General features: G+C 37.2%; 1 protein-coding gene and 1 pseudogene across 9 annotated transcripts; one reads left to right on the top strand and one right to left on the bottom strand.

Moving 5' to 3' along the window:
* Positions 1-2,575: 2,575 nt before the first annotated feature.
* LOC149003082 (putative E3 ubiquitin-protein ligase XERICO pseudogene) lies at positions 2,576-4,680 on the top strand (annotated as a pseudogene). The gene is made up of 2 exons (XR_016170224.1): positions 2,576-2,910; positions 3,525-4,680. The product of XR_016170224.1 is annotated as a putative E3 ubiquitin-protein ligase XERICO pseudogene (transcript).
* LOC149003081 (BTB/POZ domain-containing protein At5g47800-like) lies at positions 4,640-11,597 on the bottom strand. Of its 8 annotated transcripts, XM_089136994.1 has the most exons (7): positions 10,750-11,597; positions 9,648-9,722; positions 8,509-8,697; positions 8,344-8,413; positions 6,976-7,374; positions 6,107-6,841; positions 4,640-5,334 (listed from the first exon to the last, which is right to left on the bottom strand). In XM_089136994.1, the coding sequence occupies exons 3-7, from the start codon at positions 8,565-8,567 to the stop codon at positions 4,822-4,824; spliced, it is 1,776 nt and encodes a 591-aa protein (XP_088993120.1). In that variant the 5' UTR covers positions 8,568-8,697; positions 9,648-9,722; positions 10,750-11,597; the 3' UTR covers positions 4,640-4,821. The 8 variants fall into 8 exon arrangements, with proteins under 8 accessions (XP_088993120.1, XP_088993121.1, XP_088993124.1 ...); XM_089136995.1 differs by lacking the exon at positions 9,648-9,722; XM_089136998.1 differs by lacking the exon at positions 9,648-9,722 and having other exon boundaries at positions 8,509-8,665.
* Between the last annotated feature and the right edge of the window lie 1,396 nt (positions 11,598-12,993).

Below are 12,993 nucleotides of genomic sequence, written 5' to 3'. Positions count from 1 at the left end.
AATTTTGTTTCAATAACATTTTTTAAGAGATTGTTTTGGTACTTTGACCTCAAGTTAGAATTTTGGTCCACCAGGCAATTATGTCAAAACCCCATATGTAATACCAATATAACACTTTGATCACACAAAATTTTCCTTTTTAGGGTCCCATGTTTGGGCAGCTTGTGGACCCTTGACAAAATGATAAAGATACCATACTTATGTCTCAAGTTGGTCATTAAATTAAAATCCTTATTCATTACATGGCCATCACATTGGAAGTTCAAGAGTGCACTTGAGTGATAACTGGAAAAACCTAGAGGATTCTAAAGAATTAAACAAAAACTGAAGGTCAATAAGAAGCATCTTGATCCGGGAAATATTAGAATACTAGAATTTGGAATGACCACTATGTTTGATGATTGAGTTTATTTAATCAAAGAGATAATGGTGGTGATCCCTTCTTGGGTTTATTAAGTTAAAGAAACTTAAATTAGCTCAACTTCGCTTGATCATGGAGGTATTGCCAAGGTGCATCTAGGACCAATCACTATGTAGTAATTATAATTATAATTATAATTTAATGGGTTAGTTGTCGATGTGGCTATTGGTTTCACTGGTACGAGGTAATAATCTTATGTGCTCCTATGTCGAGGCGCTAGGGCCAAATAAGAACACGAAATCTTTATTAACTATCCCCATTTTCACAATTCAATACTCTTTTTTCAGTATTTTTAGAAGATCTTATAGGATAGTTTAGGGAATTTGGAGAGGTTCTCTCAATGAGTTGTAAGATTCAACCACGTTCAATATTCTAATGCAAAGATTCGGGTAAATCCAATGAATGCCCTTAGATTAGAATATTATATGTGATTAAATCGTATAACTCATTGAGCACTTATTAGGGGTTTCTCTTCGAGAAGAAGAGCCAAATATTACGTTTGTCACTTAGAATATTAGAGTTAAGAGTCTAAACAATCTTTACAAATAAAGATTCGATGATCCATACATATAATAAAAGCAACCCAAAAGATAACATTTAAAAATATAAAATTATATTAAAATCCACAAATAGTACATACTGATATTCAATTGAAGGTAGGAAAGATTTATGGATACAAAAAATTTCAAACAGATCAAGTAAAGAAGAAAGATTTGAGGTAGTATGTAAGAATTTCATCCTCTGTCCATCCTGCCATACAAATATGTTTTAAAATTGAAAAGATAAAAAGAATACCAAAGAGATTTATTTTCCAACATAACCATGACCCTTCAAAAAGAAAACCCTTAAATAGTGGATTAAGTTTAAGCTTCCAAATTGGTCTAAAAAATTTGCTTTTGACAAATTAATTCATGTCATCTAATCAATTTTGAATTTTTAACAAGATAATTAACTTACAATTAGGTAGTCAATGTCATAATAAAATTAATTAATATTTTAAGTTTGGTTAGGCAGATGAGGATGGGTTGCCTTTTTAAACTGGTGGTCCTTCTCTTCTCTCAATGTAACAATGACAATATGACATTGAGCCAATGCATGCTGTGTTTTTTCTAATTAAACAATATTAACTTAAACAAAAAGACAAAAACATTTTTCATGAGGTTAAATATAAGAAATGAATCACTATATATACACACACATTCTCCTTCTTACATATATACCATTGATGTGTTCAACAATAATTTTTACGAGTTTGAGGTTGATGGATCACAATTGTAGCCTGAGATAAAGGTACTAAAACAACTCTCAGTAGGAAAATTGCTCTACAAACTATGCTTGTGCGGTGCAGAAGTCTTCTGCATTGGATTTGCTCTATGACTCATTTAGTAAAACAAAAGTATAGTTAATTTGGTCACCAAATTCGAACTCGAAGTTAATACCATCATCTACATGCATAGGGTGGGAGATTTCTACATGAATCTACACAGTATCATCTTTACCCGGGAAAAAAACACACTTTCATTGTGACAATTTTTTTCAATTTAAAAAAAAAAAAAGGAAGAAACCCTTCATCATATGTTGCATGGATCATGAATATATCATGTGGACAAGAAATACCACACGGAGTGAAAACAAAAACCCTAATGAATTAAAAAAAAGCACGATTCACAGGGACCAATAAAACCTCATGCCATGGCCCTGCAAGAAAGATAAGAGTCAAAATCAAGATCTCTGCTTTATTGGACATGGTCCCTTGCCAACTAAATTACCACTTGTGATTATATTTGATTATCATTTGAAGAAAAAGATTCCCACATCATCGGCATAAGGTACGCTTTAGAATTTCTTATCTGTTTTCTTTCTCATAATTTTTTTATTATAAACTTATATTAGTTAATATATCATCACTCCTGTAACGTGAGAGATTTTAAATAATATATTAGAAAATAAAACATTTTTGTTATCTATTATTAAAAAATGATTTAATATTAACCGTTTTACCTAAATCAAACCAATGTCATTTGAAGATCGTAAAAGGAAGGGAAAAAAAAAAAAAAAAAGAGGAGAGAAGTAACCATGGTCAAGACTAGAGACAAGGAGATGGATCAAGGGGTTGGGAATCTAACCATTGTTAAATTTACGCGTTCATGATTGGCTTGGTCTGCTCCACTCTGCTTCTTCTTCTTCTTCTTCACCACTCACAAGGCAACCAAACTGCCTCACTTCATGGTCTATATAATAAGAGGAGAGCAGACAGGGAAGGTATTCATGAATGATGATCCATAACTGAGTTAAGTTTAGTCAAATCCATCTGGGTATTTGATGAATTTTCTCCAATCTTCACTTTTTCTTCTCAAACAATAGTTCTGATTTACAAGCATAGAATTTCAATACCAAAACACTTAAAAGGGGAATTCTTGAGATCTGTTATCTCATATTTCCTCTTCATTGATTCCTCACCCAGAGACAATCAAAGCTCGCAGTAAGATGTAAGTCCTTCCCTCTCTTTTCCTATTTATATATACATTTTTTTGACAGTTAAGAACAGTTTTCGCCATGGGTTTTCTTGATTTTAGTTGAGTTTTATTCCTTGTAAACCAGAACTACCACATCATCAATTTGAAATTTCTGATTAATTTTGATTTACTTCAGATGTTGCATGTTGACAAGTTGGTTTCTGAAAATTCCTTTGTTTTTAATCTTCGTTTCTTCCTTCACCACCCATCAATACCTCTGCTTCTTTGTTGGGAGATTGAAATTTTCACTTATATGCTGTTCTTTAGGCGACAAAAGTAATTGTATTTTATACAAGCAGAGAAGATTTTCTATTTGTTCACAATTTGTTAGTATGATTTTCTTTCCGTTCCAAGGAATTCGATCTGATTTTTGTTTGGTTCGGTAATAGATCTCGTCTTAAGTATTTCGGAGGTTTTCATCCTTACTTTCTGATTATTGAAACTTGATAGAGCCAAAGTGAAACTTAATCCACTGGGTATTCTGCATTCACTTTGAAAATTGATTGATCATCTCTGCATCCCATGACTTTCTTTGTTCCATGTTCTGGATATTTTCTCTTGTTAATTTCCCCACTTTTCTTTTGCAGATATGTAGAGAGACAGGTCTCTGGTTCTCCAGCTTTTCTGCATATCGAACAAGAAAACCTCTGGGCAAGTTGACCCTTTCACCTGATCCGTACTTTCTTTGAATTAATCTCATAACATTGCAACCCCATATAGGAACCTAAATCTTATAATTCAAATGGGTCTCTCAAGCCTCCCTTCTCCATCTGAAGGTGTTCTTTGCATCATCTTGGTAAACACGGCTCTTTACATCTCGATCATGAAAGGCATAATCCGATCCATTCTTCACATAGTTGGCATCCGATTATCTTGGACCCCATCAGATTCTGTAGAGACCATGCCAGAGCCGTTCGAGTTCTCTTTAACCCCATCAAATTCCCTGATCGAGGAATTCCGTTGCCGAAGTCCAGCTATCCGGTTTAGCTCTGCCTTCAAACACCAATCTGAACAAGAGTGCCCAGTCTGTCTGAGTGGATTTGAACCAGATTCAGAAATAAACCAGCTGGGTTGCGGTCACTTATTCCACAAGGTTTGCTTGGAGAGGTGGCTAGATTATTGGAACATCACCTGCCCGCTTTGTAGAACTCCACTGCTGGCTGAAGAAGCACCTTCCTGTATTTTATGATATGTACCAGCAATGAGAAGCTCTCCTGGGTTCATCATGGTGTCTAACTCTCTGTGAATGCTATCACTCAATATTGGGTCAGGGTACATAGCAGTTTTGTACAGGACTTTAAGGATAGTGACTATGTTTTTCCATCTCTGTTGTTACCGCGTATTTTTTCAAGGCTCCTTGTTACCTTGTACGCGTGCTTTGTAACAGAAGTTTTATTGTACAGATAGACAAGCTCAGTTCTTCTAAACAAATCTCTTTCTTTGAGTACTCTGAGCTCACTGTTGTGTTCCATTTTCTTTTGCTAGGATAGTCCATGTAAAGCAGAAATTGAACATGCAATAGGTCTCATATTCCGAGTGAAAAACAATCAGAAAAATGATGATTCTGATCCGTGGAAACTGAGTCACTTCATGAATTTGTAAGAATGCAAGCTTTGCTTTGATGTCTTATGATAATTCATCTAATGTAATGCAGTAAGAAACGAAGACAGCTACACACAGCTTAGATTATAGGAATCTGCTAGGAAGTAATTGATCAAATATGAAATTAACCTCTATATTTAAAATTTCTCTACATATGGTATGTTTCCTGATCAACAAATTTGTATTACAGTCCAGGTGAATGTGTATTAGTATTATTTACCTTATACTGAAAAATGTAGAAAAAAAGACAAGGAAATGCAGAAACAGATGGAATGCTCTAACTTATAAAACTCTGTTCACACCTCTTTTATTACTAAGTTCTGATTTACTTTCCCTTTGTTTGCTCTTGTGAGTCTCCAACAGGCTTCCAGACATCCCTTCCTCTCCAGTCTCCCTTACCTTCCACACCCCCACCTTCCTTTCTGACTCCAGCTGCTGCCTTCCATCTGATTTGATTGTTCTGCGATGAACTCCTTCCACCAAGTTTGGACTTGTAGGCTTCAAAACATTCTCAGCACCACCGAGTTGTTCCTCTAACGCTGACTTCGATCTACCATGATTGTGATCCCTGGTCACTGATTGTGGATGCTCTACTTCAGGATTCTCATCTGGTGGCCGGTTACGAGGTGTTGGCCCGGTTCCTCTTTCTTGTTCATAGTACAGGACCTGTACAACAGTTCTCAATGGCAGCCGTTCGTTTCTTATTGCATGTGCACATACTTCAGGGGACAATTTCCGGCAGTCAAGAATTCGGCAGAGACGCTTTTTCTCTGACTTGCTCAGGTCTGGGTGTTCCTGGTACGAGTGAAGGCAATACAAGTTGTTAGATACACCAGACAATTTAAACTTGCAAATGGAGATTAATCCACAAAATATAACTGGATTTTAGTAAATAACAAGGTAACTAGGATGGTTTTTTCTGGACAGTAACCATTCCAACGGTAACAGCAAAATGTAACCATTAAAGCATGGTTTAGTTACCTCAGTATTTAACTTGGGTTTGTGGTCTAGGGTAGTGCTCAGGTAAGCACATAGTTATTTCAGGTGAAGTTTCAATTCACATAGAACAGGCCAGTTGCAGTGTTGAGAATAAAGACCAAATTTCCAAGCATAGGAATCAGTATTCCATGACTGGATCAATTGACAATGGGTAGTGATTCAGAGCTGACATGATTTGTTGCCATGGAGCTCTGAAACAATTAAAATAAGAACTTATAGGCTGTTTAGATAAAAATAGGAACATCCCCTTGTACAGCAAAAGTGCAGGAGCTAAATCTGAGCCTAATAATTAGGCAAAGTTCACCAGGTTAAAATAATAATAATAACCTCAGATGGTAAAAAGGGTTTTTTTTTTTTTTTTTTTTTTGGGAGGGGGTGTTTGTACAAGGACAGTAGAACTTTTAGGCTTTTGCTCCATTTCATAGACTGGTCTCACAGCTGGGAAATTTTGAGTTTTTTGAAGTTTCACCGTTTCAGACCGCATGTATGGTATAAAGCCACAAGTGTGATGAATCTCAAGAAAAACACAGGTTTTTTCATAGTTGAAGTCCAAAAGTAACTACTTTACCTTGAGATAAATGTTAATTGCCCTGTACAAGTCATCATGCTTTGGCCGCGCAATCTCTGGTATAGATTCTGCAAGAGTGACTATCTTCAACGCTGGCATGTTGACATCCCTTGCAACAACCTGGAGGTAAGAATCAATCAGCTGTGCCACCTTCCTTATAATCCTTAGAGACTCACCATCTTCTGGAGAGGCTTGTCTTCGCCATAGTACCAAGAAACTTTCTAAGACTGTTAATACCAAGTCGGTATCATAGAAGTGCCGATCAGAAGACGAATGTGAAGGAAATAGTAGATCCTTAACTGTTGCTTCCAATAACTGTTGACCACATCTCCTTATGAGCTGAGTCTTTGTTGAAGTAGACACTCCAATAACCTTTCCCTTACTGAGGAGTCTTAATAAGAAACCAAATGATACTGAACTTCGATCAGCCGGAATCAAGTTCACAATAGTCTCTAGTATCTGTCTATGCTTCTCCACTGCTGATTCAGTTTGAGATACTGAAGTCTCAGGGGCACTGCTTTGCAGTATGTCTGGTAGCCATCGACATGCATAGACATGCAAAGCCTCACCAATAAGCTGTGGTGAGACACTCTTTGTTGATCTGATGGCAGAAATTATAATACGAAAAAGGTCTATGTCAAGGTTGGATATGTCTTCTGTCCACCAATCCTTTGGGGTAGAGTGGTGATGTTTTCCTGTGTATCCCGGTCTAGTGTAGGTGTACGACCACGTAACCTACAAAGAAATATTATCACTAAGAAAAGATCAATCAGTCTTGAAGGAGAAAGATCGTTCCGTTTTCGCCTTCTCTATACTGAATCCTGCCTAGTGAATGGCAGTGGCAAACACAATCAGATGTTGTAACTAACCTTTGAGGGTTGCATAATAATTTTCTCAACAATTGAGTTTATGCAATGCCTAATGAGTCCAAGATTTTCGGACCACTCAAGCAGCTTTTCAGTGGTCTGTAGAGTGACAATAGAGTCCTTCCAACCTTCAAGGATGCATGACTTGAAGAAGACGTCAAGTTTCAAGACAAAATTTCCCTTCTCAACTGATTCAGTCATCTCAAGGAAGTTTGCAGCACAGAATGCAGTCACAAAGTTATGAGCACTCAGGTTAATTGTAATTCCGTAACAGAATTTGGCACATAGCTCAAAACCCTCCTCTTCTCCAGGAATATCATGCAGCTCCAGTGGTACTTGGCTAGGATTTCCAGCATCAGAACTAAGTCGTTGTAAGAGCCCACACTTGGGAAGAAGTGGATACTACAGTTAAAAATGGAAAATTTAAGGTCAATATCAGCAGTTATATATGAAAAGAATACTATAAAGTTTAGACCAAAGTATGGGCTAAGGTTAAACTAGTGCCCGGTTCTTGAAATGTTCACATCAAACCAGTTCTTTACACCTTATTACATAGAAGATCTTCTGGCCCCAAAATGGAGAAAGACTCTACCCTACTCCTGCCCTTTTTTTATTTTTTTATTTTTCAGTTTCTACTATCCATTTTAGAAAGTGTACTAATATTTCAATCCATAGAATCTTAAGGTAGTTTCTAATTTCAGTCTGTTCACTATTTTGGTTACAGAGTTTCTATTTTAATATTTGGCAAACTAGTTTTATAGCAAACATCTATTATCCATATAAACCTTGATTAATGGAATTTCGACTCCTTTCTTGCGAAGTTTTAGTCTGAAAGGCTTGTTTCAATGGTTGAGATAGCTATGAACCTGTGAGTGAGAGGCCCAAGGCTAGAATAGCCTACTATCCTAATCCTCCTTTCTTCTGTATCCCTTTGTTTATATTCTTCTTTCCTATGCATATAGGGGAAATACCAATAAAAGTTTCAGTTATGTTAAGATTGTTCATCCTTATTGTATTGATCCTGGCTGCAATTGATCTGCTGCTCCTTTCCCTGGTTCAAGTTTGACTTTTGCATTAGCATTTCCCTGTTGCTTCAAGACTGATTTCTCCAGAAATGTGATAGAGATCAAATAGTACAGATCAGCAAACCAAATCAATGTTATTCCCCAGGAGGTCTCATGTGCATTTTCAGCATGAATCTCCCACCAAAGTCACATAAAGGATGACACGTGGACAATTCTTTTGCCTTGGAAATGGTTATGATAGCAGTAATTGAATGAGCGAGACAATGCTTTCAAGCCTCTTAACCTTCCCAACATGTTAGTTCTGCCAAACATACCTGTAGGAGAGAGGGTATTAAGTTGACATTACCTTGTGAAGAAGATACGTAGTGTTGTTGACTTGTATAATGAGATCACTGGGTACATCTGAAGACACAGACCTGAACAGTTGAACAAAAACTCCTTTAAGACCAAAGTTTTCAATATATGGAACTATATGAAGTTGAATAATATAATATAATTAGATCCATAATACCTTGTTGCCTCTTCTGTGTAGAAGATATCTGGTCTGCTGCCAATCTTCATGAACTTCATTTTTCTGCTTGTTTCTTGCCCTAATAAATGTCATGACATATCATGTACCGCTAGTTATCTTAAAAGTATTTCATGCCCCTTGACCTTCAAAATCTTCCCTGAAATGCAGATGCTAATTTTCCATCTTATTCTGTGAATACAGTAATAAAATTACTTATTGAGGATAAAGCATGGAGACATCATTTAATTGTTCAAAAAAATAAAAAAGCAAACACATATCGCGCATACAAACGCAAATGTAAAATAAAAAAGACTACAGCAATTCAACCAACAAGTAAAGCATGAAATCCCTCTCTGTTTATACAATAGTCCATAGATCTTCGTTGTTGGTGAGGGGAGATGCACTTGCTTAATGGCTTATTTGCCCAAATAAATACAGTACATTTCTCTTCTCAACAACACCCCCCCCCCCCCCAAAAAAAAAAAAAATTTACTTTAGAGAACAAACGGTCAAGGGCTTAGTTTCCAATTGGGAAGTACACGTTTTAAAGATGAGATCCAATCCCTAGTCTCATGCACAACAGAGAGAATTTAAGGTATGCCTGCATTCTTGAACACATCAGCTATTGCAGATAAGTACCGAATTCATTTTTATTTAACTTTCACAAAAGGCCTCTATGATTTTTCTATTTACTTAGTTGAACAGATTTAAGAGAAGAAAGGATCTTTCTAGAAGAACAGAAAACAAGAGTGTATTCAGAGAGTAGTTTCCGAATTTTGATATAGAAACCTGTCTAATTCCTAAGCAAAACCAAAGGAACCAAAATTCTGGAACTTCTCTAGAGCTGAAAGGATACTGCCCATAATCTTCAAAGCGATAGAGCAAATATAATTAATCCATTCTTAGAGCTACAGCCTACATGGGAAGGAAGAGAAATTCTCTTTACAGGATTCTGAGGCCAGAAAAGGAAGATGCCAAAGATAGAAAAAGAAAAGAGCAGAGGAGAAAGAAGAAGACTGCAAAGGAAAAAGGAGGACTAAGAAAGATTGGGTTTAACTCAATTACTTAAGATTATCTAGGAACTGAGATGTGCCTGCCATATGCATTCTATTAACTGAGAATTGGATGTAAGTACATACCTCAAATGAAATGTCCAAGGATATCACAAGCTTTCCTCTTTCATGCTTCTAGAACTATGAGACCTAACTGATCTTCTGATGAAAAAGAAAGCTGTTTAAATATCATCTACTAGATGGGGAAACAATAATACTGCAAACCAAACAGATGAGGAAGAGATGGGAAAGAGAGAAGTGGGGGCGGGCGGAAGGGAAAGATGGGAGATGTGGAAGCTTTCTTAGTAGCAAACAGTTCCTCCTTTGAATTATTTGGCATGCAAATCTTTTGCACAATAGATCACTTAATACATGAATGCAATGTGGCAATTTCAATTAAATAATTTTCTTCAAAAGATGTACTTCCCATTATTACTTTTTTTTTATTACCACCCCCCCCCCCCCCCCCCCAAAAAAAAAAAAAAAAAAAAGAAGAAGAGAAAAAAAGAAACAGGGGAAAGTCAAAAATTGAAGGCTTCGTGTTAACACATATGGACCCATGGCTCAGCAAATCTGACCAGTGATTGTTGAACCATAGCTCCAAGGGATGGAAACAGCAGGTTTGGTGCTCTCGCCAACAGAAGAGCAGGAGGGAAACATACTTTGCTGACAACAGCTGTAGTCATTAATGTAAAGAAAAACTCTGTCTAAAAGAAGAAAGACAGAGAAATTGAGAAGCATCTCCTTAGATATCAAGTCATTAAAGATAACTCATAATTATGCTCAAAATTATATTGGAGAAACTTAATAATTATATCTAATCAATGCAACAAACAAACATAAACAGAGACTATGACACAATACCAAATCTTTTATCTTACATAAGACCAAGACCTTAATTTCCAGGTAGGTGGTAAACATGAAGTTAACTCCCGACCAATGCTTTATTAAAGTTGGTGCCCTTCGCTCCAAAACCTCCATCAAAATCTAACGTGTTTGATTGGTTACCAGATTTTGTATTACTTCTTGGTGTCTTATGACGTTTTCTTGTACAGGAATTATTCAATAATATCATTTGAAGTAGTCGGATTCTGGCTACATCTACTCCTATTTCTTGGAGACAAGAAAAGAAGTTTCTTTTTTGGAGAAAATGTAAATATCAAACATTTAACAGAAAGTTAAGTGGTACCTGTTTATGTTACAGTAGATTGCCAACAGTAGCAGACTCCCATGGGTGGTTCAACCTATGGTGTGTAAATGAAACAATATGCGTGGATTTCACCCTTGGCTACCATCTGTCTTAAGAAAGCTCCAACTCTTTCCATTAGGTACCTGTCTTCAGAAACAATTTTCTGCTCCAGACTCAGGAATTCAAAACCCACATGAGAAAACAGATAAACACCCTGAATATGTAAATATGAATCAATTAGAGTTTTATGCATATCAGCATGTGCCTTTGTATGTGAATGTTCATAGTTCACAGACACCCAAACTCTGGTGATAGGTTGGTGTTCTCTACACTTGTATACCAGCAGGCCATTGAGGGATCCAAAGAAAAAGCGAACCCTCAACCCAAGAAGGCAAGAAAAAAAGGAACGAATTGATGAGAATAATGTAAAGGAATTGGGCGGGTTTAGTTGATTTAGTCAGAAAAAGTGAGCCAACTCCTAACCCCAAGGAGACAAGGACTGGGAATAAGTTGATGGGAATAAAAGAAAGGATTTTGGGTGCCCCAAGCGGTCAAACCAAAGGAGACAAAGACTTGGCATGAGTTGATTAGAATAAATAAAGGGTTTTGGGTTGGTTTAGTCAACATGGTAATGCATTATCTTCTATAATGCAATCAGTCACTATCATACAGACTGCTTGAATGCATGAAAAAAAAAAAAACCAAGCCCTCCTCTTCAATCATCCATTGCCCTTCTCCCTGCATTTGGTTACTCTATGATTGAAATGGAAAAGCATGCAAGTGGGCTCTCTCTTTTTCTCGAACACATAGCATGCAAGTGGTTCTCTCACACTTGAAGAAAATGGGGAGAAAGAGGGAGGTGGGGAATGACTAGAAAGATCTCTCTCTCTCTCTCTCTGTGTGTGTCTGAGAAAATGGAAAAAGAGAGAGTGGTGGGGAGGGCAACGAACAATGACAAGAAAAATCTTCTGTTCATCGCCATCATTCTTTCCCCCACTAATATGTGGTATATTCTTCTTCCCAAGGCTCTGTAGCTTCTCTCGATCTTGCCGGCCATGTGGTTTTCCTCCACTGGCCCTCTGCTATGAATCGTTGTCACCATGATGCAATCTCTCTGCCCCACTTTGCCTCTTCACCTCCACAGGTGACAGGACTAAGATCGCATTTTGACCTTTCATGGATTCTCATCCACATCACTTCTTTGGGGCCTCCCTTCTTCACTCAGCGTAGTTAGTGACTTAGTGTAGCTTATTCGGAAACCGCACACAGACATCAATACCTCTCTCTGTCCCTCTCACTGGCTCTGGCCTTCTGTACGAGAATAAATCACGTCGAATCTCTGATCATTAGACCTTCAATGTTCTTTTTTTTTTTTTTTTTTTTTTTGTATGACTAGACCTTCAATGCTGCAAGAGCCAGAGGGGATTATATTTGATACCAAAGGAATGATGATTGCTTACCACCACCTTAAATTCATCATTTGAGGATCTTGAGATCTCTAATAGAGATGGCATGACCACAAGGTGTCGGCATTTGAATGTAACATCAAATCCTGCCAGGCAGGCATGCCCTAAACCGCAGGCTTTGAAAAGGTAATAATCCATTGTTCAACCACTTGGTTAGAATTTGATGAGGGGGAAAATCTCAACTAGGAATCAAAGTGGGGGAACTGGTTCCCAGATTGGTAAGTTACTACTTACTACTACTACTCTTGTTTGTCAAGGTTTTAGAGATCAGAATTGGATCATTACCGATTCAACCTGGATGGGATCAGATCAAATAAGAGGAAACTGGTAGGGAGTTAGACAGAGCTAGGTTTCTATATACAAATTGCCCTCAGACCAAATCTAATCCAAAATCAACGATCTGCTTACAACTCTAAATATATCTTCTTCCAGTTTTGGAAGAAAGTGTTGCAAAACTCTTGTGATGGTATTGTTAACTCCATTGAATTTCCGAATTACATGTTGCCCAGAAAACTTTTGAGGACAATGTTGCAAGACACATTCAGATTGCCAGGTTAGCTCCATTGAATTGAGAAAAAGGAATACTGCAATGGATCAAGGAACACTTAACTGTGACCCAACTTGAGACACAATTTGACCTTGTTGGCTCAGTATCAGTACTGGGTCTGGTGGTACAACAATTTTCCATGTTTCAAAGTGGTCTTGCATAGCTCTGTAATCCAAAAATCTCTTCCAATTGCCTCTCAAACACATACAGTGGGTGGTGAATATGGAAACC

This window comes from Hakea prostrata, chromosome 10, assembly GCF_041222555.1.
Source record: "Hakea prostrata isolate BN-2017 chromosome 10, UWA_Hpros_2, whole genome shotgun sequence".
NCBI lineage: Eukaryota > Viridiplantae > Streptophyta > Magnoliopsida > Proteales > Proteaceae > Hakea > Hakea prostrata.
The sequence above is the reverse complement of the archived record's forward strand: the minus strand, read 5'-3'. Positions and strand labels throughout refer to the sequence as shown.